General features: G+C 43.2%; 1 protein-coding gene across 16 annotated transcripts in view; it reads left to right on the forward strand.

Annotated features, from left to right (window-relative positions):
- LOC115396825 (focal adhesion kinase 1-like) overlaps window positions 1-26,963 on the forward strand; it is a 64,525-nt gene extending 37,562 nt beyond the window's left edge. For 4 of the 16 annotated variants that reach the window (XM_030102876.1, XM_030102870.1, XM_030102869.1 and 1 more), the window contains 21 exons: window positions 784-804; window positions 2,973-3,070; window positions 3,708-3,792; window positions 3,934-4,034; window positions 4,197-4,312; window positions 4,540-4,640; window positions 4,792-4,881; window positions 5,263-5,467; window positions 10,868-10,979; window positions 12,112-12,945; window positions 17,070-17,147; window positions 17,655-17,843; window positions 18,098-18,223; window positions 20,923-20,985; window positions 22,335-22,374; window positions 22,898-23,001; window positions 23,199-23,207; window positions 24,318-24,473; window positions 24,554-24,634; window positions 24,731-24,816; window positions 24,893-26,963. In XM_030102876.1, the coding sequence (XP_029958736.1) occupies window positions 784-804; window positions 2,973-3,070; window positions 3,708-3,792; window positions 3,934-4,034; window positions 4,197-4,312; window positions 4,540-4,640; window positions 4,792-4,881; window positions 5,263-5,467; window positions 10,868-10,979; window positions 12,112-12,945; window positions 17,070-17,147; window positions 17,655-17,843; window positions 18,098-18,223; window positions 20,923-20,985; window positions 22,335-22,374; window positions 22,898-23,001; window positions 23,199-23,207; window positions 24,318-24,473; window positions 24,554-24,634; window positions 24,731-24,816; window positions 24,893-25,019 (2,822 nt within the window). In that variant the 3' untranslated portion in view covers window positions 25,020-26,963. The remainder of the gene's footprint in view (window positions 1-783; window positions 805-2,972; window positions 3,071-3,707; window positions 3,793-3,933; window positions 4,035-4,196; window positions 4,313-4,539; window positions 4,641-4,791; window positions 4,882-5,262; window positions 5,468-10,867; window positions 10,980-12,111; window positions 12,946-17,069; window positions 17,148-17,654; window positions 17,844-18,097; window positions 18,224-20,922; window positions 20,986-22,334; window positions 22,375-22,897; window positions 23,002-23,198; window positions 23,208-24,317; window positions 24,474-24,553; window positions 24,635-24,730; window positions 24,817-24,892) is intronic. The other 12 variants (XM_030102879.1, XM_030102880.1, XM_030102873.1 and 9 more) reach the window with 8 other exon arrangements.
- The last annotated feature ends 302 nt before the right edge of the window (window positions 26,964-27,265 follow it).

Consider the following 27,265-nt stretch of genomic DNA (forward strand, 5'->3'; position numbering starts at 1 on the left):
TGAATAACTGTTCCCTTCAGCTGCTTTGATCCTTTCATTGTTACTCTGACTCATCTTCAACAATACGTCAGTTTCAGCAGTGTAAGGAAGAGAAAGTGTAAAAAGTAGAAAAGATAAACTCAGATCGATAAGGTTAGTACCAAGATACAAACACCGATTTTCCTACAACTTCTGATTAGAATGAAAAGGATTTTTTTTTCTGCTGATCACTTCTGTTCCAGTGTCCAGTGTTTTTCTTCTCCTGTGAGGCATGATCTTGAAAGGAGGCTAAACATGATTAGCGGCCTGCTGTGTTGCTGTTGCTGTCCAGTATTGCGTGATCGTCAGGTTTAAGGCTGTTATTCATTATTATGATCACTGCATTGCTAAGTGGTGATGCTAAGCTGGCAACATTGACAGGCAGTGGAGATGGGCTTCGCCACGGGGTCGGAAGTGCAGGTTAAGTGGAATATCTGGGCCCATTCTAGCTGTCACAGATGTTGCCGTAAGCACCACTTTCATGCAAATTGATCCCCACATGGCTTTGCCTCTGTCATTCCTAAACTACAACTCTTAGTTTCATCTTTTGAAAAACACACACGGCACACACTAAAGGCCACGATACGAAAAGTGGACATCCACACTGTAAAATACTCGTACCACTGTTTCAAATGTAACTACTCTCTCTCACTGCTCCTGTCACAGTGACAATGACGCCATTAATGAAGATTGCAGTAACGATTTGTGGCTCTCTGTACTCACAGTTAGTTATTTCTGTCTTCTATCACTAACCCGTTTCCCCAGAATACTATGGACTAGATCAAGGTAAAGATTGGAACATACCATACCTCTGGTTTTATTGTGATGACACTTTGATTTGATGGTTGTTGTAACCTTTTTGAGTTTGCTTGCAACCATAAAGCAAAGAAAAGTCCAATAATATTTCCGTATCTATACCCTGTTGGTTTGACCCCTTCCCTCTGTGGATGTTTCGTGTGCTCTCTCTCTTTTTTATGCTTTTGTTTTTTCAATCTGGTTGAAGCTCTAGTTTTAGTTTTGTGTGCTTTAGATGTTTAAGGAGAAAAACAAAAACAGTAGTCTTAACTGAAACTTTGACAACAAAAATTGTTAAATAATAACAAAATAAAGAATAATCCAAGCAGTTTCTAGCTGATTAAAACTATTCACCACTCATGGCAACAGTTCAGAAAACACCATTTCAGCCTTTTTGGCTCAAGTAGCAATTCTTTAAAACCAACTGTGGTAAAATCACGACAACAGAAAAGCAAACATTCTTCTTGTAGAAGCTTTTCAAATGCATCTGCTGGGAATTTTAGTTTATTGAGAGATGAATTGTGAAAATAGTTAAAAATATGAATAAATGAAAAATGCCAGAGTTTAGCATTCAGTTGGTTTTTGCAAAAAAAAAAAAAAAAAAAGCCTTCTCTTGCAATATTCTTAAACTACCTGAGTGTTAAAATTCCTTTAGGCGCCCAGAGGAGGAAGTGCAGCAAGAGGGAAGGTTTTAAATAGATTCATCTAAACGCTGTAGTGTTTTAGACCTCGAGCAAACAGCGTTATCCATCTTAATTTCTTAGCCTCGTATCTTTTGAAGCTGTAGCGACATGGTCAGCATTTCCAGAGCAAACAGGCAGTAATTATTGCTGAGTGTACATGTTTGTGACTGGATGCTGCAGTCTTTTAGTGCCCTGCGTTCTTCCCTGTAGCACTTATCAGTAGAAGTCCTAAATGTCTGTAAAATGGTAATCATGCAAATTACTATGATTTGCTCGTCACGTGAACAAAGTCCGGTCAGCTGTAGCCGTGGTTTCATGACACAGGAGTGGAACACTTCTGTCTGATTAGATTGCTCCTCCGAGTGTCAAGGAGGCAGTTTAACTCTGTTTATGCTCTGTCAGTCCATTTAAACAGAACATCAAATTGCTCTCCACTGTCTGAGCTTTTTGCACATGTACGTTATGTAATGTACATGCTCACGCTTCGTGCACGGTGTTTTGGCGCCTTGCTTTAACCGAGCTCATGGCAAGTTAACAAAAGCCGGTGCCAACAAATCCATCTTTAATACAGCCGAGCTTCAGCGTAAAGCTGAACGAGGAATCATTTCGTAAATGGCCAACATCACAGTGCAAGGCATTATGGGATTCATCCACTGGCTGAATCGGATGATGCTCAGGGGGCTGATGAACCCGCTCGTCAGTCTGATGCTTTATTCAGTGTTCATTTCAGCGACACAATCTGAGCTCTCGATTAGAAGGAATTCAATCAGATTGACTAAAAAGCGACCATTCAGACGCAGCTAGCTTCATGCCTGTCAGGCAGAGCAAACCACCAGCTCTTCACAGCCTCTGTTTCAAAGACCATTTGATCTCTGCTTTTTAAGATATGAAAATGTGTTTTTTAAAAAACCTTTCCTCCCAAAAAAAAAAATAACAATCAGACAAGAATATTTACTGATCATTGTAACAGACATGCAACTTCAATTCCACTAATTTGCCTGAGTTTATCCCTGATTTATTTGACCCAACATCGAAATTGATATCCAGTGGAGACACTGAGTGCTACTGGCTGTTGTCCGTCTGTGTTACATGGCATGTGTGGCTGTGGTTTGCTCTTGCTGTTGTTGCATGTGGTTGACACTGAGCTGAACGATGTTGACTGTTCTGACGCCAAGCTTGTCAGAGAAGGTCAGGCGTCATTTCTCTGTTTGTTTACAGCGTTGTGCTGCAGTCTAAATTAATAATATCTCATGTATAAATTAGAGAAGTGATTTTGAAAGGAGATAATATCCAGACTGAGTTGTTACTGTTTTCTGCATTTAAAGGAAGAGATACACTCATGCACACTGTGAAATGCTCTGACAAGCTTGGCAAATTGTACGGTCGTGTCTGAGTAAAGATATGTGTATGTGTGTGTGTGTCTGTGTGTGTGTGTGTAATCTGAAAGTCTATTCTTTTTGTCTTCATTGTGTCCAGCACGGGACTATGAAATTCAGCGGGATCGCATTGAGTTGGGCCGCTGCATAGGGGAGGGCCAGTTTGGAGACGTACACCAGGGAGTCTACATCAGCCCGGTACGCACCCCCTTTCCTTTTTTTTTTTTTTTTTTTTTTTTTTCAAACTAAACGCTCGCATGCACTGAATTGTGAAATCATCATTTTCATTCAGCTTGTGTAGTTAATGCAGTATTTCATTCAGTACTTCTCTTTGTTCTTTCTCACCCTCTCCCTTTGAAGTTTGACTCGATGAGACAAGAAAATAGTCTACATTCCAGTCACAGTAATAGTGCACATTAAACATTCACATACTCATTTTTCCACATTACTTTTGTACCAGAGAAGAAAAATATGGGATGATCTTGCCACTTTGATATACTAACAACCTCCACGATGTAATTTAACAGAATCATAATGCTCACAGTTTGGGGTGTATCCGCAGTTTTTAATCATGATTTGGCTCATTTGGTAGAACAGGCTCATCATCTAAATTTGTCCTAAAAGATTTAACGGGTAATTCCAATCTGAGCAAAGGGTTTTTATTTGATAGAGTTGCAGGAACTTGACTCCCTCACTGTTTAACAAAGTCATTTATGTCTGTTTTCACTGCCATCTGCATGATGATTACGCCAAACTGTCTTTGGATATTTGTATGATTACATCCACTGTGCTCTCTTATGTTCACATGCGGCTCTTTCCTCTTTTTTCCTTGCAGGAGAACCCTGCCCTGTCTGTGGCAGTGAAGACGTGTAAGAACTCTACGTCGGACAGCGTCCGGGAAAAATTCCTCCAAGAAGCCTGTAAGTTCCCTGTGTGTGTGTGTGTGTGTGTGTGTGTGTGTACGGTTCTCACACAGTGACCCGACACTGACCATCACGCTGCGTCACTCCCGCTCCAGAGGGCCACGTTTGCTGTTTTGACCTCATGCATTTCCTCTGCAGTGACCATGCGTCAGTTTGACCACGCTCACATTGTGAAGCTGATGGGAGTCATCACCGAGAATCCAGTGTGGATCATCATGGAGCTCTGCACGCTCGGAGAGGTGCGTCACAAAAAAACAATATGAAAGAAACTTCAATTTATGCAGCTGAAAAATACATTGATGCTATAAATTTTTATTTTCGGACTCACATTTTGTTCTTTTTTGTCTTTTTGTCCCTTGCTGTATACTCCCTCTCCTCCTTTTGTTTTCTTCTCTCTGCAGCTGCGGTCGTTTCTCCAGGTGAGGAAGTACAGCCTCGACCTGGCCACTCTCATCTTGTACTCTCACCAGCTCAGCACAGCGCTGGCATATCTGGAGAGCAAACGCTTTGTACACAGGTGAGAAGCAGCCTGAAACTCTCCGGACAAAATATTTATGATGAGTCAAGTTTTAATTAACAGACGACTTTTAATCTCTCAAACAAAGGGACCAGCGAGCCGTAACTTGGCAGAGATTTTCTCCAGCTTTGTGCACCTCGCTAAAAACTACCTAATGAAAGTTAACTTTCAATTTGACTTTGATTTGGGGACAAAATCATCCACTCATTCGGTTTTCTTCTCTTCAGGGACATTGCAGCTCGAAATGTGTTGGTGTCTACAGTGGACTGTGTGAAGCTGGGTGACTTCGGCTTGTCACGATACATGGAAGATAGCTCTTATTATAAAGGTAACTAAATATTAAGCACACGCACAGCCACTTTGGTGTAATTTCCTTTGTTGGGTCACATGGGGGAAAGCTTCATTATTATTCATGGGAAAGGTACGAACACAAGTGATCAGTGAAGTGGAACAGAGGTCTTTTCATTTCTGTTTTACAGCCTCCAAAGGTAAATTGCCTATTAAATGGATGGCTCCAGAATCCATCAACTTCAGACGATTTACCACAGCCAGTGACGTCTGGATGTTTGGTAAGTTTAAGGCTCTGTAGTTGTTTTCCTTGATGTTGTCCAAATTAGATGTTTTATGGTGGTTTTCAGAGGTGGGATGAGCCTCCTGTGGGGGTCAGCAGAGATCTAGAACTGTTGGAAAACTCGGGAACTTGGGGATATCTTTTTCCTTGTATGCTTTTGTTTTCACTTTTGAGAAGGAATCGTGATAAAAAGGAATAGGTGGAGTCACCATACACTTTAGTGTAACAGTTGCTTACTATAATAAAGGGCCTTTGCTCTTAAGGCAGAAGTTTATTTTCCTCAGTTGCCACTTTTTCCCTCCGTGTGTTTACAATGAAGAGTGAAATGGAGCCCTTTTTCATTCTGATTTCACATTTGTTTCGACTTTCTCCTCTCCAGGCGTCTGTATGTGGGAGATCTTGATGTACGGCATCAAGCCTTTCCAGGGTGTGAAGAACAACGACGTTATTGGCAGGATAGAGAACGGCGAGCGGCTGGCGATGCCCCCACAGTGCCCTCCTACTCTCTATAGCTTGATGACCAAGTGTTGGTCGTATGATCCAAGCAAGAGGCCGCGCTTCACTGAACTGAAAACACAACTGAGGTATGCGATTGAATGTGATGTGTGTGTGGATGTGTGTTCGGCAAGTTTCCCAAAAAGAAAAGTGCTTCAAGAGGTCACAATACAATATTGCCTTTTTACTGGGAATGATGCTCTGCAGACATCTCAGTCTTATCATGATGCTTCTTTAACAAAACAACCCCTTACATTCTTTAACGCTCACAATATTTTGGATTTTTTACAAATATTCATGTGAATGGCAACTTTTGAGGTCCAGGAAAGGTGATATGTATTTATTTATTTTTTTCATGCTGTTGTGCAACTACAGACAAAACTTTTCCTGAATGGCTTTCTGTTGCACCTTCTTAGCAGCAGGTGTCACTCTCTCTCTCTGCCCCGATCTCACTAATGTCACAGCAAGCTGATGCAGGAGATCAGGCAAAGTTTTTTGTTTTTTTTCTGTGCTATTTTGCTTTGCTTACTGGAATAAAATCAGTCCAAGACGGTAGATTAAAGACACGAAATGGTCAGATAACCAGGAGAGCTTTATTTTTCTCAGAATTAGACAAATAAACTAAAGTACATATCACTTTCCAATTCTTACTATTTAAAACAGCTGCTTGAAAATGTGCTTTTTTTCTTCCCCTCTTACTTCCCACTTGAGATAAATATTGCAGTTTCAGTTACTTTGCTAATTGAGCTTAGTAAACAGGCGATGGAGAGTAGTTACCACCTGTTGTGAGCGGCGGGCTTTATGGTTGCCATTGCAACAGAGGTGTGATGATGTTGGAGGGAGATTAAACGAGAAAAGCCGTCACGCCTCATCTTTCTTCTGCAGTGAGACGTCACTGCCACTGGCTTTGCCTGGAAAGAGACTTGATCTATTAGGACACTCGATGCCGGGCATGTTGTGATCAGATCAGACACAACTAGACGTCACTGCTGCTGAGTAAACCCCAGAGTCATTGACTATGTAAAATGGGAAAGGCTGAACCTATTCACCTCAGGTGAATGGACAGCTGAATCACCTGTGTTGTATTATAACATATACCAAAAAAAAGAAAAGAAAAGCCTCTCAGGGTCACTGTGTCAGCCTCATTCTCAGCTTTAAGCAAATATAAAATTGAGCTGTATAAATCTGACACGCTTCACAATTTCTGTCAGCCAGGTCTGTGTTTGTAATTATTGGTAATGATAGGATGCTACCAGACAAAGAGACATCACCACCACTCACATCTCATCGTTGCTGCGGTACACACCAATTTAAAAAAAAAAAGCAGCTGTTTGGAATACAGCATGTGGAAGCTTTGCGTCACTTGACCTCTTGCTCAAATGTCTGTAGGGAAATTATGCATCATGTTAGGACAGAAATACCCTGTTATCCGGCGCATCGCACAAATAGTGGGTAAAGTAAAAAAGAAAAAAGAAAACTGGAACAAAAGAAGGATTTGCCTTCTACTGAGGTTCTTTCTTTTCTTTTTTGGTGAACAATGATGGGAAAAAGAGATCCAGTAAGGACAGGGCTTTTTCCAGTTACTATTACTCAACGAATTATAATCATTCGGACATGAACGGGCCTGCAGATTTTTGGAAGTGGTGTTTCAGTTTTGCCTCTGATGGGAAATGAAAAAAAAAAAAAAAAAAAAAAAAAAACTGGCGGTTTTCTCGTGTCTGACTACCAGCATGCAAACAGACTGTGATGATATTTGCACAATACTTTAAATACAGTCAGTGTTGACTGTGATGAGGCAGAAACTTGACATGAATGCATTTGGTTTACTTCTTAGTGGGATTTTTTTGGGATTACCTTCTATTTTGCTTTTACGCCATAAAACATCTTCTCCTTAAAGCTCTTGCAGAAAAGCAAAACAACAGAGCAGCAATGCAGCAAGAGGCCATCATTGTTTCCTCCAGTGTGCACATTCTCTGAGCCTTACCCACTCTTTCTTATACAGAAACAGGAAAATAAGAGCGTATATTCAACCCCTGTGGTTTTATGAGTTTGCTTAAAACCAGCATGACTCACACCTGAAATTCCAGCTCTGATTCCCTCAGTGTCAGCTCTTTCTCTTTCTCCTGCTGATTCTCTTTCCCTCCTTTTCCAGCCCCATATTTCATCCTCTGCTGCCTTCCTTCATATTTTCTTTGTGAACCTGAGAGCTGTGTTCGTAGTTTAATTTTTGCAGATGTTTTGCAGGCTCTCGCATCGAGGAGGTCCTACTTAGTTTACCACATTACAGACATACGGTGTGTGTGTGGCACACAGCCACATGTTAAGCCAAAGTACAGAAAACTATGTGTGGATTTGTGTGATGGGTTTTTAAAATGAGGGATATTTAATCACGATGGTCATGTTGTCGTTGCACGTTGGAGAGTTAAGGAACCCTCAAAGTGCCTCAAAACAGTGTCTTGGATACCAAGTCAATATTGACCATGTTCGCTGCAGTCACAGGCTATTAATAGGAGACATCACTACCATATAAGGACATACAATTAGGTTTACTTTTGGTCTGGCTGGCTTCTGGAGCATAATATCAATTATAGGTCTCTCCAGCCAAATATGCAGCTTTCAGCTACTACTACAGTTTTCCTAGACGGTGGACCAACATGAGTGTGTGTGTGTATGTGTGTGTGTGTGTGTGTGTGTGTGTGTGTGTGTGTGTGTGTGTGTGTGTGTGTGTGTGTGTGTGTGCGTGCGTGCGTGCGTGTGTGTGTGTTTACACAGAGGACTGCAGCCAGGAGCTACAGCTTCGCAGAGGGAGGGATGAGAGAGAGAGGGAGAGAGGGACGACAAAACAGAGGGAATGAAAGAAGGCAGGGGAAAAGTTTCAGAGCACTGTGCTCCTCGTGGTCAAATCTAAACTGATCTTCACTTCAGATTATCTCACAGTGAAATACAAATCTGTATTGTAGCTTGAGCTGCTCCAGAGCACATGTATGTTATGGTGCCTGGAAACACACGGGTCTGGTATTTAGAATCAGTTCTTCATCCCGACCTTCAGCAGTGAGTCAGTGCGACCAGGTTTGTTATTCTCCCGGAGGTGCCTGAGTGGATTTACTCTGGTGATTTTGGATTGGCCTTTCATTGAGGTAAAGTATCAGCTCTGTTTCTCATCAGAAAGAAAGATATTATTTTCATATATCATCGGTTAAAGAGTGTCGCGATGGTTGTTGATTGGATGTGTGTGAGCATTTGGAATGGTTAGCCTCTGTACGCTGCATTGTTGATTCTTGACTCTCTCAAGCAGAATAGATGTTTGACTCAGACTTTTAGAAACATCTGAACATTTACCTTACATTTGTTTGCGTTTAAATGTTCAGCCGTGTTCTGGACTTGTAATACTCAGATATTTGATTCCAGAATAATTTCCAGAAACATATCCTCTGTGAGAGTTGGTGAACATTGTCAAGCAGCCGTTTGGTCTCCGCTATTAAAACCAGGTCCAAGTGTGGATCTGACCGAATCTGTCAGTCAGACGTAGTCGCGATCGCACCGGCCGTTCTCATGTGAAAACGTTGTGAGAGTAAAACCCGGCGTTGCAGAAATGCCCGAGCCTGTGCAGCGGGCCAGGCCTGAGTAAATAAACTGCGGAGGCTCTGTTATTCCAGGTGGAGGCATGGTGTAGGTGGGAGGGTGAGACAGGAGGGGGTGTTGATGCTACCAGGTGCTGATGGTATCACCGTCACACACATTCATACATGATGCAAGTTACTGTTACTCTGATGATGACTGATCTGGAGTCATCCTGAACCAACATGCTTAATAAGAACTGACAGGATTTTCTGAATGAATGTGGGGCGTGTTCTCACCCAGGTACTGAAAATGTGGAGGAATTGATGAATACATTATTGATCCCAGAGGAAATTCAGTGATCAGATATATACTACTGGTATACAAGCTTAGATACAAAGATATACATGTTGCTAATCTGAAAATATCTACAAAAAAGAAAAATTTAAATTTTAAATAGTAGTGTGTCTTTGAGAAAAAACAAGACTTTTTTTTATTTTACTCTGCCTCTGATCTCTTAGTGGACATTTATAAGACTAACAAATGAAGAGTACGGGTAATAATAGTAAATGTCATTAAAATATGCTTCAGACCTAATTACAATGAAAATCTGACAGATCATAATCGTGTGTTGAGGCTCAAAAACAGAGAATAAAAAGAAGTGAGCAGCTCATTATCTGAAGACGTTTTCTATCCGCTTGCTGTGGTTGATGTGAAAGCTACATTCCAGAGTAAGACTTTGGGGTGTGTATGTATTGTTGCGGAGGTGACTGTGAATGTGTGTGGTGATGGAAAAGCAGACCTGACAGCAGAGTGACTCGGACAGGTGCAAGGACACACAAACACTCTGCAGGAGACAACAGAGCAGCAGGGCAATGATGTTGCTTGAAATAGCTGTCACCCTTGTCGTGCAGAGGCGAGCAGAAAGGGTGTGTGAGCGTGGTGACAGTGTATGTTGTGTGTGTGTGTGTGTGTGTGTGTGTGTGTGTGTGTGTGTGTGTGTGTGTGTGTGTGTGTGTGTGTGAGACAGAGCGTGCAGGATTATTCGACAGTCCATCAGCGACTTCAGAGGCAGCAGCTGCCTCTTTGGGAATTTCAGGGTTGGGTTTGGTTTGGGAGCAGGTCTCACAGAGAGCAGGTCAGTAACTTTATAGAGTGTGAAAAATGCAAATTTTTGACTTTTGTGACGCTCCTCATACTCTTGGTAATTCCGCTTGTTCTTGAGCAGTCATCTCACTGAGGGAATGAGTGTAAACATGGAGTGAAATGCCATCATAACACAACGGGAGACGTCTCAGGACTCCTGCAGAAGTGGAGACATTCAGCTTTGCTGTTAAACCGTTGTGTTTTACTACTGTTCCCGACTTACTGATTGTTTCTGGGAGTTATTTGACTGTTAATCGGTGGATCGTTTATGCACCAGTAAGACATTGAACAACAAAACCTAACTGGAATTTCCCCTATCTGCTGTATTTTGTGTGGTTTTATAGAAGGTGCAGCACCTGAGGACTATTCTGCATGCAGGAGTTTTAGCTTGTACCCGACACACCGTAATGAAACTGACACAGAGAACAGTGTGTGCCTGGTAATAGGGTTGTCAGTGAGTTTTATTATTTGCAGCAGGAGGTAGAAAACCTCTTAAGGTGGCAGTTTGCTCGTTAGTAAGATGTTTGCACTTTAGCGAGTGATATTTAGCACACTAAATGCCAGACTTATTTTTCTGTAGCTGTTTGACACTTTCAAGTAGTTTTCAATTTGAAAATGTTGCACTTCATATTCAACAACAGATCTGGCCGTGCTTTTATGCAGACCTTTGTTGTAATAAAATGCAGCGTTCTGTGTCCCCCATCACACACTGATATGTGTTTTGAACTGGAGATTGTAACTCTGTCCACTCCCTGTTTCAGAGTCTTTGTTGTCTTTGTTTGCAGCACTATATTAGAGGAGGAGAAAGTCCAACAGAAGGAGAGGAACAGGATGGAGATGAGGAGACAGGTCACTGTTTCCTGGGACTCTGGAGGGTCTGATGAAGCCCCGCCAAAAGTAAGACATCGCCACAACACTCGTGTCCTTGTCTGTGTGGGATCAGAGCCTGTTGTGTTTGTGTTGTTTGCAGTAAAAAAAAATCCCTGCTCATTGCAAATTTCATCCACTTTGAATAAAAGACCACAGCATCAGTGGTGAAGTGTTTTCTAAATTTAAGGTTATTTCTGAAATCAAAACAAAACATATGAAAAGGTCTGAGCTCTCTAGAAGGACTTTCAGGTATAGATTTCTTTTAAAGTAGAGTTTTACATCATTGAGTGCTGCATGTGCATAGTTAGTAGAAAACTGTGTTTAAATTCATACTCTGGAGGGGGAATGGTGAGCTCTCTGCTCATTAAAAAAAAAAAAAAAGACTGATTTCAATGGGCCATAAGCAGGACATCACATGACATTATATCTACATTAATATTCAGTTTGTACCTCCACTTCAGATTTTGGTTTTATTTTTTTACATTCCATTTAATTTCTGTTATAATCACGGAGCACTTTTGTCAACTTTTACACCTGTAAGTTACTGTTTTCCATCCATAAAGCTGCTAACTTGGCACTTGTACAACTTCCTTCCCCTTTAATGTCACCGTCGTGACCACCATTGTCCACACTGAACAGTTATAAGAAAAATGAACAAAGACCGCTGAAATAGTGAGAATTATATAATGTCTCTTCGAATATGTAAATGAGGTGCGCTTCCTCTGCTCTTTTTATGACAATCCTTTCTAAATCTTTCCTTTTGCCACTTCCTTAAGCCCTTCCCCCATTTGGACTCGTACTACCCCACCTCACAGCTTGTTGCCCCAGCTGCTGGCTGCTTCACCCTCACTTACTGCCCCTGTTGCCCCTGCTGTTAACATCTGTTAACTGCTTCTTTCGGCTACAACTGAAGCCATATGTCTCGTTTGTTAGACTGAGCGGTGACGAGCTCTCCCCGGCCGTTCCTGGAAGCAGGATGGTGTTAAATCTGGTCTCTAGGCTCATTCTCCACAACGCTTTGGATATTTCTGTTTGTGCCTCGGCTCATCCCCGTCTCTTCCGTTTGTCTTTTTTCACGTCTTTACCTCCTATGACTCCTTATTTTTTTTTATTTTTCTTTCCCGGTGTCCCTCCTCCACCTTTGTCTTTCTGTTTGCAGCCCAGCCGTCGCCCCTCCCTGCAGCCCGCCTTCAGTCCGGACTGCCTCTCTGCTCCCTCTCCTCATCATCACTGCCATCAAAACCAGCGTTTTGCCTCACAGCTTTCCCTCTGCATTGGAAACCCTCCCCCCTTATCCCCCTGCACCTCCACTCATCCACTCCACTCATCCTCTCTGAAATTCCCCCGTCGCTCCTCTTCTTCTCAAACCACAGCTTACTGCAGCAGCTCGCTGCCTCTGCACTCCGCTAAGCTGAACCAGGAATCCAGACTTTACCCCTCTGTGTCGCTCCAGCCTCACACTAACATTCGTTCTCCGCCGTACGCCGACTCAGACAGCCTGTCCAACGGCAGCTGCCCCCACGAAACACACCCTCCTCCCGCTCACTGTCCCTCCCTGCTAAACACTCCTCACTCCCATCCCAGGAGTTTCTCTCCACTCCTTTCCCAGTCCAGCCCGAACCTCAACTCCCTGCCCTGCAGCCTGTCAAACCTTTGCCCCCGCACCCACCAAAACGTCCAGTCCAAGTCAAGTCCTAAAGCCCCGCCGCCGTCGGGCTCCGGCTCCGACCGTCAGACTAATCCCAGCACGGCGGTCCAGCCTGACTCTGATCCCCAGAGCCTTCACCCCGCCGCGCAGCCGTGCGGGAGGCCGCCACTGCTCCCGCCCGCCTCGCTCACCCTCCCACACACAGAGAGAGTCGTCCCAGGGCCCTCCTCCGCCTGTAGTCTGTCTCCCACTAACCCCCAGCCGCTCAGACGAATGCTCAGCCTGCCGGCTACCACCCACCCGCCTTGTTCCGTCCCCTGCTCTGAAAGATCCAGATACATGAAGGCAGGTGGTGTGCACAAACGCATCTCCTAATAATAACATCAAATGTACGATTTAAAAAAAAAAAAAAACAATGTTGCATCTGTTTGTAAAACTTGGATATCTCAAGGGAGTTTCATGGTAATGCCTTTTTTTGTAAGAATATATGTAAATGTTGCCGATTAAGTCTTCAGCAGTTAAAAAGCGTTTACATTTTTAATTAGTGTAAGACAACATATAATTAAGGCTCAAATTTTATGCAAAATACCCCAGACTTTCAAAACTTGGGAACCAGTCTATTTATTTTAAAAGAGAAGCTTTTGATTTGTCACTTCAGTTTACTGAGAAGTTGTTGAAGTTATAAATGTTTTCAGGGTTTCTTCAAGTATTTTTTTTTTCCTGTTATTAACAGTCATTGGATGTTGACTCTACTCACCGCATTCCTGCAATATATGTTTGCTCAACTTTTACCCCATTGACATTCACTATTATTTCAATTGAAATTATTCATTTTCATAGCAGAAAAGATCCCTCTCAACAACAGTTGCAACATTTTTTTTTTTTTTTCCAGATGATTTTAATATTTTTCGTCTTTATTCTAATTTACTGCAGTGAGTTTTTTGATAGCTGGCCCACTAACTGTACAATCAGCATGATGTCCACTTTGCCTGACAGCACGCACTTTATAAACGGGACACGCTGTTGAATTGACCTTTGTGACTGGAAGTCTGTCAGACATCGTTCTGACGTGTCCTTGGATCAATGCACCCTATTTCTAGTCCTCGACAGGATGCCTGTGATTATCCCTAAATCCACCCAGCTCGCAGCGTGACTCATCTGACCCATGTGAAACGTCTGCACGCCTTTAGAAGGAAATATTCATAGAATTTCATAGGGTTTGCATCATAAAACATAACTCCAGCTCCATTTATGAGATCATAAAAATTCTTAACTGTCAGAAAGCAAATACATATAGCTTTACGCTTATATACAAGTCATCGTAGTGAACTTCCAGGTTATAAGTGATGATTCACTGACGAGATTCACTGCAGAGTCACACATTTGCACCGTCAAACATTGCAATATTATGTTACAGCCAGATATTTTAAAGTTGAAGTTATGATGAAAAAGTTAAACATTACACTTTTTTTGGCAATTCAGCTATATAATCAAAATGAATCCAGGTATCCTGAGTAAATTTCAAATAATAAAAGGGTGAAATTGGTATTAAAAAAAAAAGAAGAACAGTAATTTTATGTTTTTTAGGTCCGAAACTAAAATTAAGATCTCTGCTTACTGTTAGTTTTAAACCTTTCTTCACTTTCTGTCCTCCTCATGTCCAGAAGGTGAACGCTTCAGCTTGCACAATAAACAATATAATTGAAAAAAATAGTGCTGTAGGACTGATCAGGTATGTAATCATGTAAAATGTTTGAATAAGGCAACAACTAAGATGCCAAAGCCCGTTTATGCTCACACTTGGTTCTGTTTTACTTTAAATTCATTATTTTGAACAGAATATATATTTGAAACTAGTTTTTGTTGGTAGCTGTTTTTGGGATGGAGAGTGAGTCAACTCACACCAGAGCTTTAACACTAATCGAAAACCAGTAGTTTCATCTTAATAATACACCAGTTGTCATGGTTTGAATTGAACAGCGCACCACTGGTGAGAAATGAATGATGAAAAAATCAGGATAATACTTTACCTTCGCTTAGTCTCTTGCTTATACGTATCTGTGAGATGTTCCTGTATGTTCCTGAGCCGCTGCGACTCTTACCGGTGGTAGATGTGTCTGTGTGGGAGTTGTTGAGCGGTGCCTCAGAGTCATTCATGAGGTTGAAACAAAAAAGAAAATGTTAATTACACTGTGCCGCTCAGCATTCCTTCATGTTTCTTATGAAGTCACGCCAGGGGTTTACATGCTCCTAGCAGGACCGTGTGTCTTCCAGTGATAGAAACGTAAAAGAAAACCGCTTTCTGTGTCCAGAATGTGCAGCTTTAAAGTCAGTGTTTGATTCAATGCACTTTATTTATTCTAAATTTGCACAACTCCAATCCAAAGTGACTGTGCACACTCTCCGTTCAGTTTTAGCATTCACCTCAAACCCCCTCAAAGATGTCTTCCTCTCTGGCAGGGTTGGATTTTTTTAGTTTCCTGAGGGGTCATAATATAAACTCGGTTTACGATTTTGAGCCTCCCCATGATCCGTCTTAGTTTGGCTTAATATCACGATAACTCTAAATAAAAATGTCACATGATTTTGATAAGTTAATGCTTCCATGCTGCATCAGTTAGGTTCAGAAACCAGTTTTATCCTGCCTTTAGTTGAGGGAGGGGATTTATTGCCAGTGATTGTGTGATTGTCTAATAATGTCAACTGAAGGAAAAATATATCCACATTCTTTTCTATCAATAAACTGCTGTTTTTAATGGGCCAGTAATCATTAACTCTGCTTGCCTACATGGTGATTCCAGTAAAGCCTTGGCTGCAAGCATGAAGTATGACATCTGAACATAAAGTTTCTTAATTCATTCAGTTTGTGTGATATATCATCTCTCTTCAGCCTTATTGCTAGCTGGTCAGAGACAGCCAGAGCCCCATACGATCTGCTCGTGTACATAAAGCAGTTGATTCATCTTTTTATTACATCATGGTACATTTTTAATTACATTTTGTTACACATTTATCACTGAATTAGTTAGTAGTAAAAGTTAGTTAGTAGTAGTAGTAGTAAAAAGTTGGTTGGACAAAGGTCAAAGCCAGTAAATAGGATGTGTTGGTTTATATGAAGATCTAAACTGCTTCTGCCTTCATTTATTCCCAAAAAATTTTCCCAAATTTTGCTCTGAAATCGACTGGTTTTTTGTAGCTTACAGCCCCCTTCCATCCATTTGTCCATCGAATCGTGTTTTATCCAGACAAGGCTTTAGTAAGAGATAGTTCCTTCTATTTATTTGATGATGCATTCTAGAAGTGAAATGTTCAGTCAAGCGTTTACAGCCAGTGACCGGTGCCTGTGACCCTGGCGTGACAGCCCTGTGTGTTGTCCCTGTGTCTCCCTTTCTGTTTTTAAACTGGGAATTCCCAGGGAAACCTCCCTCCAGAAGTAAATCTGCTCGGTGCAGATTTAAACTTTCTTTTCGCAGCGTGCCGTGTCCTTCAACGTACATGAGCATGTTCACGAACATGCGGTACGTTTCTGTCTGTCTGCCTGACTGTGTCTGAACATTTGAAGCCAGCGTTTGTGTCCCGTCTTCAGTGTCTTTGTCTTGTCTGCTTCTCTGTTTTCTTTTCCTCCCCTGTCTTCTTCCGTCCCTCCTTCCTTTCTTTGCTGTTGGCTTCCCTCCCCGTGTGTCTTGTCTGGCTGTCGGAGGTGTGGTCCAGAGAAAGCTACTGTGAGAGACTATGGAAGGTAGAGGTTGCAACGCTGTCGTGCTGGAAATGAGCTCTGTGTTCGAGAAGATACAAGTTATTGAGAAAAGGGGAAAAAAAAAACTTTCAACCAGCCAACAGAAGAAGCGGCACACTGTGTTCACCAAACACTTCTGTTTTTAGCTCCGCGACCATCAAGAAAAGGAACATGAGATTCTCATCTGAACTTGGAGAAAATCCTAAATCACACAGCTTGAATGCTTCACAGGAGAAACAAGTGTATTGTTTATTATTTTCCTCCGTTCACTGAGCGGTGCTGCCATTATTACATCCTAAAAGCCTGCTTGAAACAGAGGTGGTTGGTGAACGCGCCACACTGTGTTTAAACACCTGCATCACGTCGAACTAGCGAATCAATAGTCCACAAATGCAACTCTTTGGTGTCAGTAATCCTTGGATGTTGTTGTTTGTAACATAGGAGCAGTAAGTTGTGCCTCTTTGAACTAACAGCTTGCTGGACTTGCAGCCCAGTGGGTGTTCCCTGTTTTGACTGACGGCTAACCCGGCCACACAAACAGCTCCTGGGGGTTTGTGTGTCGAATGTCTGAATGACCCGGTGTCCCCGTGACTTACCTTTCAATCCAGGAAATATTTCAACAAACATCATGACGGTGTGCTTGTTTTCCTCCCCCTCTTTCTTCCGTCTTCTCTTTCTTTCATCTGTTCTTTTTTTTTTCTTTCCTTTTTTCTTGTTTTCTTTCTACATCCAGCCAAGTAGGCCAGGCTACCCGAGTCCCCGCTCAAGTGAAGGTTTTTACCCCAGCCCCCAGCACCCCGGACACTACCAGGTATGGGGAACAATACTGCACTGGTTAGTTTATAATTCTATCCCATGTTCATATTCTCTGTCTACTTCCATGCTTCATGAATAACGATCTGATACATAATGTGCTTTATTTATTTCCTGAAGACATAATTGGTCAACATTTTTCTTCTTCCTCATTGATATACGTTGCATTGACTGGTACCTCCAACCTTGTGTCGTCAAAGTTATTGTGGTACTCGTGTTTATGAAATCTATTTTGCACAGTGTAGCCATGTATTAATCCGATAAGACTGAGATCACACCGTGAAGTGGGAAGCTGCTATACAGCATCCTCAAAGCTTTCCCAGGATTAGCGCCTTGCTTAGAGAATCACAGATGACCCATTTTTAAAAACACTTCTTTTACTTGTCACTGTCCTTGAGTAAACTTTTTGTTTATTCCTTCCAGTTCTGCATAATCTTACGTCTGAAAACATTTGATAGAAAGTCCTCGGTTTCTCTCTGCGTCTCTTTTGCCTCTCTGGTGTCAGATGGCCGGCTATCCGGGACCGCACACCCTCCCGTCTGTGCCCAGCGCCCTGTACCCCCCACAGGCCGCCATGCTGGACACGCACCACGCGCACACACACCCGCGCCACCACGTCCACACGCACTCGCACGCGCAGCACCTTCCCCAGCCGCACGGACAGGACATGGCGCTGTGGGGCTCCGTCATGGAGGTGAGACAGTTTTCATCCCACATGATTTATGCCATCGGCATTATTGGCACCTGTTGTTTTCAGCCTCCATCATGTGAGTTCAGCCTCTCATCAGTCTGGTGTACATGTCTGTCCGTCTCCTCGTCTCATCTGTGTGTGTGTGTGCTTGGTTTTTTTTTTCTCTCTTCACGTGGGTGTACCTGTGTTTTGTTGTGCACGTCCATTGTGCTATGCCTGTCTTCTGTTGCACGTTGTGTGTGTGTATCTGTGTGTAGGACAGGGCAGTAGACATGCAGCAGTGTGTAGGACAGCAGTGCCTGTTAATGGAGGAACAGCTGATGATACAGCAGCAGCAGATGGAGGAGGATCAGAGGTGGCTGGAGCAGGAGGAAAGGCTGCTGGTAACACACACAGTGCACGCATGCAACACACGCAGCCGGCAACACACACACACAGCCTGCAACACACACACACACACAGCCTGCAACAGCACATTTCACTGTGGATTTAGCTTGAAACGCTGCAGGCTGTTGATATCCCTTCGGTATCTGACACAGAATTACTCTGCTGAGGAAAAATCCAGCTCGCTGACGTCTTTCCAAATAAACAAGCAGTTACTGTATTTTTGCCACTTTTAAAAACGGCTCGCTCCGTTACGATAGATAAGCCAGCACATGCCTGTTGGGAAAAGAAGATAAGTATTTTTATACTCAAAGCTTTGATGTATTATTGTTGTGTGTTATTTATTTTTTGTGCTGTTGTGCATGCTACATTACATCAGTACTCACTGTGAAGAATTTTTGCTTTGCTTTCTTGTTAATTTTTTTTTCTCAGTTCCACACTGCATGTATTCGTATTTTTCATATTTGAACGTTTTGTTCAAAGGGTCCTAAAAATTAGATTCACACACTAGTGTCTGACTCCATGACCACTTCGTTATAAAGATTAAGAGGATGTGATATTTGTGCTTTAACGTTGAGTGTATAACAACATCCCGGCACAGCGCTGAGAGAAGTGAGAGAACACTAGTAATCACAAAAGTGCTGCAAGAAGCACCACAAGGTGCAATTACATGTTTATAGGTGAGTGTAAAAAGTGATTCATGAGCTGAAATGTTTTTGTTTGTTTTGGATTTTCTTACATTCCTCAATAATGATGCAGACATGAATCGCAGCATGATTTGCTGCGCTCATGTTGGTTTAGGTATTTTTTTAAACTAAGTCACTTGAGCCGTGCTGCAGTTTTGTTTTTAGTCTGATTAAACACCAACATCCAGCTGCAGAGTCTCTGCAGATTACCAGAAGAGAGCAACCATGAGGGCTTTATATCCCTGTGCTAGGGATCCCTCTGAGGCGTGGCCCCGTTATTCAGCGTTTTAAACCAGCAGCAGAAGTCAACCACATCCACATTTGTGGACAGTTAAGGCCCAGCATGGTGCCGCTAAACACCGACACGGCTGCATTGCTTATTACACTGCTAATCTAAAACTTTGAGATAGCATCTGAAACACAAGAGGGCAGCATGAGCTGGCTTTTGTTGGACTGACGTGAAAAAGCAATGCCAGTAAAAAGTGTAACATTTGCTTCACAGCAGCATTCATTGAGAGGAAAATGCAGTAAAACTCAATGTTAAAGGGCAGAATTGTCAACATATATTCATGATTACTCTCTTGAGGACACTTTTAGAACAATCTGTCTAAATAATGATTCTGTCTACTCCTTAAAAAACAGTCGTATCTTTGTTGTTGCTTTCTGCAAATTATTTTCTAAGTATTCCATCGTCTGCGTAATATCAGACTTAGATCAGTGTCTTATCCTCCCACATAATCATACCCACAATTTACATATGACTGATACCTGAGACAACTAGTCTAAGGGAAATCTGTTGGAGAAACCAATCTTTTCATCTTTAATACGGGGAAAGTGTGTGTGAATGTGTTTATGAAGGAGAGTTTGCAGGCAGGTGTGGCCTGTGTGAATTCCAGGCTAATGATACGCTTAGAAAATCTGACAGCCCACTCAACAGTCTGTCTTTGACCCACAACCGCTAACTGACAGCGTACACGATTACTGCAAGCAGAGGGGGTGCTAAAGTGGCTTTTTTGTGTGTGTATGTGCACGCACAGTCATGTAAGAGTGTGTAAAAGAAGGGGAGGAGAAAGGCAGAAGGGTTCGAGAAAAGAGAAGACACCATCGAATACTGACAGCTTGCTGGCAGCGCGCTCCATCCCTCTTCCCTCCTCCTCCTCCTCCTCCTCCTGTCCTTCCCTCTCCCTGTGCGTCAGAGTCAGATATAAGTGCGCTGGAGGCAGGAAGCCGCAGTCGAATGTGAATTCTTCTCTTGATGAAACCACCGGCACAGGCAGGGATCGAGCAGGCGTGCAGACAGACAGCAGTCCGACGGAGGCAGGCTGAGCCGCTGTTAGATCAGGAGATAACCAGAGAGACACAACAACTCAAACCATTCATCATCAGGAAACTTTGATGAACTCACTGGCAATGCTGGTCTTCAAATCCTGTCTGGGAAAACTGGTATGCAAGGATGAGTGTGTGAGAATGGAGCTGGTGGGACGATCCGGTCATTTCTTATTACTGTTTTTTTGTGCAGTAAGACTGTACTTAAGTTTAAACATAAAAAGACTTTGAGGAAAGTCCCTCAGGTCCTGAACTTTGGGCTCCTGCAGCGGTGTACAGTATGTTCCTGTTTGGATGGATCTGTCATTACTGGGTTTTTTTTTTGCCTCTGTTCACTCAGTGTTTTCCTCATCCAGTCAGACATTTCAGCACTTTATTGTAATTTGCATTATAACAGCTGGAGTCAGTACCGAAAAAGTCCAATTCTGTGTGGAATTCTTTGGGAAGTTAGTAAGTTTGGTATGCTAAATGACTGAGTTACGTGAGATTTAAGTTTTGTAGGTTTTAAGGAGATGTGACATGTAGTTTAGGCTCTAAAAAAAAGAAAAAGTGTTATTTTTTGAGCCACCCCTTTGAATCTATAATTGATTCAATGTATAATATATAATTGATGAGGCAGTTTCCTAAACTTCAGCACTTTAGAGATGTGGACGTCTGATGATTTGTGTTCATTCGCATGTCTTTAGAAACCAGACACAAGGAGCTCCAGAGGGAGTCTGGACAGAGAAGAGGGTGGACTCCAACCACCGGTAGGTTCATTTAACCTTTCTTTAAAAAAAAAAAAAAAAATCTATAGATTTCTCTCTCCATCCACGTTATCGTTCGTCTGTGTTCACAACATCCTGGCCTTCACGTCACATCACCTCTCGCTCATTCGCGCTGTCAAACTCATGACAGCCCCCCCCCCGTATGATAGAGGAGAGTAATGTTCATGAACTGATTGTGTTTTTAAGCGAGGAGGATGTTTGATAAGGAAGTCAGTGTTGTGAGCGAAGCTGGCTGCGATTGGCTGGTGTTTGTTTTGATTACGAGCTGCGGGGATTGATCCAGGGACAGGAAGTGACCCCGGAGGGAGTGGAGAAGGTCAGCAATGTGGAGGTCAATACGTTCTCACAGCATCACCAGATATTAATAGAAGAAAAAAGTACTTTATTTGTAGCTCGCAGTTCTTCAGCATGGTGGTCATCTGTGAGTGATAAAGGAGATATTCATCAGGAGATGGAAAAACAACTACAGAAATTATTGTTTTATTATCAGAAAAAATATTACTGCTGACATTTAAGAGACCAAAACATTAAGCTTGTTCAACAGGAAGCTTTGTTTCAGATCCTGCTGAAGTTCATACATCTAAACCATCGCTGCAGACGTCTTGAGAGCCGAACACCCAGTAGCATGTAGCTGTGTCTCGTTTCTCCCGATGCCAGCAGAAGTTGCTGCTGCAGCCTCAAGTTGCCATAGGCCAGATATTTCCGTCTCTGTAATTCATCTCTCTGCTTGTCGTCCTCCTCCTCCTCCTCCTCCCATTGAATGGTTGTGGTTTGTGGTGGGAAAAATCTCCCGTGTGTGTGTGTGTTCGTGTGTGTAAATTGCTGTAGTGTAGTATTTTGGGGTGTTGGTGTTTGTCAAACCACAACACTCCGATGCTTCCACCAGTGCTTTTGAACGTCCTCTGTGCTGTTTTCTTACACAAAGACGACAAAGATGCATGAATAAAAATTCAAACAAAGAAACTATGTGACATTCCCGGCGCCGCGGAAAAGCCTGTGGCAGCACCTTCAGCCGCGCAGCCGGCTGGAATTTGTCTCACTTTAGAAACGGTTGTTTATCTTTTGTCCTCCCTGTGCTGTCGGTCAGAATATATTTTGTTCTAACACAATGCTCGACGGCACACTGTTGAAAACAGACACGGCTCCTCCACTGTCAACCTGCTGTGTGTGAACCGAGCCTCATTGTCGTTTGACTGCAGCATCACACTGGATTCTTAGCATTTTTCACAGACCGCTGCTGGTTTCTGCCTGTCGATTTCTAATTTCCTCCAAAGCTTCTGATTAAGTCTGTTTACTTTCTAACCCAATGTTTTGTTTATTTGCTTGTGCAGACAGGGAACCAGCACATATACCAGCCCGTTGGCAAACCAGGTAATGCACCGGCTCGTAACCCGCCGTAATTACATCCACTTAACTACTTTTGGTTGCTGCTCTCTCTCCCTTTTTCCACTAATCTCCCTAAATACATCGTTCAAACCCAGACCCTCTGTTTCTCCCTCTCACCCAACAAACTCTGGAGCTCGTCTTTGTGTGTTCTGCACAGCGGATCAAGTGTCGGCATCTGTTGCCACAGTATGACACATCAGATTGAACTCCTGAGCAAACCAACCTCTGTTTATATGGACCCAGAACGTCAAGCTCAGTGTTGCTCTGCAGCATCGATGCCCCAAGCGGGGGAATACCTTTTCCAAAAACATTCAAAGTTGTTTCCATTTCGCAGGATTTTTTACGCTTTGTTGTTGTAAATCTTGTATTTTGTTTCTTGCTCTGATTTCATAACATTTCTGACAGACTCTTGTTTCCAAGTATGAACCAGAACAGTAGAAGTAGTAGTTGAGGTGTTTTTTTTTTTTTTTTTTTTTTTTCAATTCTTTTCATTTGTTGTTTCCTGCAGAGCATGCGGCCCCCCCAAAGAAGCCCCCTCGACCTGGGGCCCAGAGCCAGGTGGGCAGCCTGGCCTGCTTAAATACTGGTGACAGTTACAATGACGGAGTCAAGGTACACACATGGACACGCACAACACAGCAGCACACACCTCTAAACACACATCTACCAATTAATGCACATTGCATGTTTTTTTTTTTTAGCTTAGAACATTAATATTTCCCTTTCTTTCTTTTTTTATCTTTTCTTTGGCTGCGCCGTCTCCCCCCACCCCCCCTCCTCCTGCTCTCTGCCTTACTGTTGACCCCTAGCCCTGGCGGGTAAGCAGCACACTGTCCGTGTGTGTTTACTGTGCGTCTCGTCTCCTCGTTCACTCATATCTCCTCCATCTGCTCCCTGATCTCTCCAACCGACGAATCGAACTCTGTGACATTAACATCCATTTTCTCCGCGATCCGATTAGTGTTGATCAGTAGAGGTGGTACGTTTTTCAAAATGCGGGAAGTTGAGCTCCCCATCAATCACTGTTCACTCTGTACATGCTTTATCTCACACTAAGCAATCGTTTTTGTTTGGATGCCAGAGTTTTTTTCATGAAAATATATTATTGGGAATGAGTGGTAGAATCAGTAGGCAATAAAAATGTAACAGCTTTTGTGCTGGTTTGGTGGTTTTACTATGAAATAGCTGGTAAGTCTTGATCTGTAACTGCTGTAATTAACATAGAAGCATTTTTTTTTTTATCATTTTGATAGAAGTCCATTAAAACTGCTCTAAATTCAACAGTAAAAATCACTGACAATTGATTTTTTAACCCTAATTAACATAATTTTCTCTAAAAAGTCAAAAGTTAGTAGTGATGTTAGAAAAGCGACCAACCCCGCTGCCCACCGTCCCTCCAGGAGAGACAGTCCTTTGCTTTGATAATCTGTGTCACTGACTCGAGGAGGAAACACTTCCAGTTTTTTCAGCCTTTTTCTTTGTTTCTTTTTTATTATTTTGATATTAAATAAACTGTTTAGTTGCCAGACCCCTTGGTGAGTGATTTACTCTGCTTGTAGCACATCTGCCTGAGAGCCTTTCAGAGGAGACAGTGTGGGTCGTGGTAACACAATGCTTCCATCTAGTGGTCATTTCGGGGAGCTGCGTGTTGTAACATCAGTCTCTGTTCACTCATTCTAATCATTAGTCAACTCTTTGTCTTTCATGATTCTGTTTTATTGTGTAATTTTGCAGTGACTTCATTTCATGAATTTTCTCAGAAAGTGTGCAATCTTTGTATTTGATATTATCTTAATTTGTCAGTAAGCCTTTTCTTACATAATTATCGCTTATAAACATTGCATCTGCATTTCTGCCTCGTCTCACTATTCGCTCGCACATGGCTTCCAGGTTTCTCTCCTCTCATTTCTCCTTCGACTCTCGTGCAGCTGCAGCCTCAGGAGATAAGCCCGCCCCCCACCGCCAATCTGGACCGCTCCAATGACAAAGTGTACGAGAACGTGACGGGATTGGTCAAAGCCGTGATCGAGATGTCGAGCAAGATCCAGCCCGCGCCTCCGGAGGAATACGTTCCCATGGTCAAGGTAACGAGACGATGCCTGCAAGTAAATCCTTCTCTGTTAAACAGGGTTCAGCCTTTTAAAGCGTGTGTTTGTGTTTTCAGGACGTGGGTCTGGCGTTAAGGACGCTGTTGGCCACAGTGGACGAGACTCTACCTCAACTTCCTGCCAGTACACACAGAGAGGTGGGAACACACACTCTGACCTCGCTCACACACTCACTGCATGAAATCATTCATTCACGCCCGTGTTTGACGCCGTCCGCTCTCCGCCTCGCTCAGATCGAGATGGCTCAGAAGCTGCTGAACTCTGACCTGGCAGAGCTGATTGGAAAGATGAAGTTAGCCCAACAATATGTGATGACCAGGTCAGTGAGGATTAATTTTTTAGGAGTTCAGCTCCTGGTCTCCCTGCTCATAGAGGTCTCCTCTCTCTCTTCGTAGCCTCCAGCAGGACTACAAGAAGCAGATGCTGACAGCGGCTCACGCGCTCGCCGTCGACGCCAAAAACCTCCTGGACGTCATCGACCAATCCCGGCTCAAGATGATGGCTCAGTCCCGCCCACACTAGCCCCACGTCGGCGCCGAGCCGATCGCCGGGAGCGGCGGCATCGTCGTCGTCGTCGTCGTCGCGGCTTCTGTCTTTTCAGCAGGAATCTGCAGACTGGTGGATTTTGTGTCGTCGGTCCCGGAGAGCAGCGGCTCTGACGCTCTGAGAAAGACTCACTCGATGTTGAATCCTGCGCCAGCCGAGGTATTCAGTTCACCTGGGATTTAAAATCTCCACCACTGTGACTTTCATATTACAAAAACAGAGCAAAAACACTTCCTGAATCAGGGACCTGGCAGCTCCGCTCTCTTCGGACTGGAATACGGCGACCGAGCGCCGCTGGGTTTGAGGCTGGAGAGCTTGAAGTGGGAATAAACAGGAAGGACGTGGAGTCGGGTGCTTTCGTTTCACTCAAGGCCATCGCCACCTGATCAGGCTGCCATCGACCTGCAACATATCTGCATGTGACTTCACCGGGGGCGGGGGGGAGGGGCGGACTCTGACGTCAGCCAGCAGCCTCATGGTGAACTGTTCAAACACCTTCACGTCAGCCAACAAGCACCTCAAGCCACCCGTCTTCTCTTTGCTTTCCGTCGGACGCTCCAGTGAGAAAGCTCCCAGCCCTTCATGCTCCTGGCCTCCTCTTCCTCTCTCCTCCATCCATCCCTCCGTCTCACCAGCTTTTATTTATAGACTCAAATTGCAGAGGAGGAGACGGAGGGAGGGGCGGGAAACGGCAGACTCAGAACTGGAGGACAGTCCTGCTGCACCGCTCCCGCTGCCTGGAGAAGGAACACCCTGTCCTCCTCCTCATCCTCCTCTTCCTCCCCCTTTTCCTCCTCCTCCTCCTCCCCTCTCCCCCCACAGTCTTCCTCAGCTCCTCTCTGAGCAGGTTTTTAAAAGACTCCAAATGTGAAGAATCCAACCCCGTCTGGGTAAACACCGCAGGCAGGAAACTCCCCGCTCCAGCTCCATTTGGTCTCCTCTCTCTCTCTATTTTTCTTTTTTTCCCTTTTTAATCGGCTGGCTCCATGTTTTTCGTGTTGTTTTAAGCAGTTACACGTTTCGTCCCCTGTAAACACGACTTGATATTCAGTCCCAGCGATGACTGATGTGCAGAACTGACAAGTGTAGGTGGATTCTGTGGCAGGTTTAAAGGTTTTCATGTCTCAGACTGGTCACTGAGCTATTTATATGGAGACAGTTTCACCCCCACCCCCTTTTCTTTTTCACCCTGTAACCATTCAGATGTATAAATAAACCCGGTGTCACGCCTCTAAGTGTCTAATCACCAACAAATCGTGTATTTCCTGGGAAGCGTTTGTGCCGAGTCCCGGTTTTTTCCTGTCAGGTGTAACACTCTAAAAACGTCCTGGTCCCTCCTGAGCAGGCTTCCACAGGGAAAACAAACACACACACACACATTCAGAAGCAGAGCCACATGACTGGAAATCTCGCCTCGTGTTGCAGACGTCAAACACCGAACTGAAAATACTGCAGATCACATGTGTCTTTGTTAATACTGACCCCACGTGGAGAACGGCGTCCTGCTATGTGACGTTTCGTGGTGGCTGTACTGGTATAGCATGGTTTACTGGTACGGAGAAGAGCATATTTGCACAGCACCAAATAAAAAAAAAAAAAACACACACAAACACTAATCTTTTTTAATCCTATCTTACCCAGATGTGATTTCCATGTTTAGCCAGCAATGAAACTATCAAAACATCTGGGTGTTATTGGGATTAAAATGTGTAAAATTAAAATTAAAAAAAAAACACATGGAAAAAAAACCCCCAAAACAATCTATTTTATCTCCTCGTCGTCGTGTAAATCTGCTCATGTTGGTATATTGTAAGCTATACTGGTGTGTATCACTGGTGAATTGTACAGAACTCGTACTAGTAAACACTGGTTTTTATTTTGTCTTCTGGGCGAAAGCAGCCCACTTGTCAAATAGGAGGAAAAAACACAATGAAATAAAAAATGATGATGAAACAGAAATCAGTCTGTTTTCTTACTTCTTTTTAAAATGTGTGAAATGTGGCTTTTGGCAGCTTTAGTCTTGCTTCTTGCTTGATTAATCAAATAATTGAAGATGTGACTCTTTGTTTCTCAAGATTGCAGCTAGTGAGAAATAAATCAACTTTTTTCTGGTGCTATTGGTGACCTGAAAGCACATATTGTTTTATATTGTCTCCTGTATCCAGACTGCAAAGCTCCTAGGGCCTAATCCATGGTAGAAAATGAAAGATGCCAAATACCAG

Source organism: Salarias fasciatus, chromosome 11 (assembly GCF_902148845.1).
Source record: "Salarias fasciatus chromosome 11, fSalaFa1.1, whole genome shotgun sequence".
Taxonomy (NCBI): Eukaryota; Metazoa; Chordata; class Actinopteri; order Blenniiformes; family Blenniidae; genus Salarias; species Salarias fasciatus.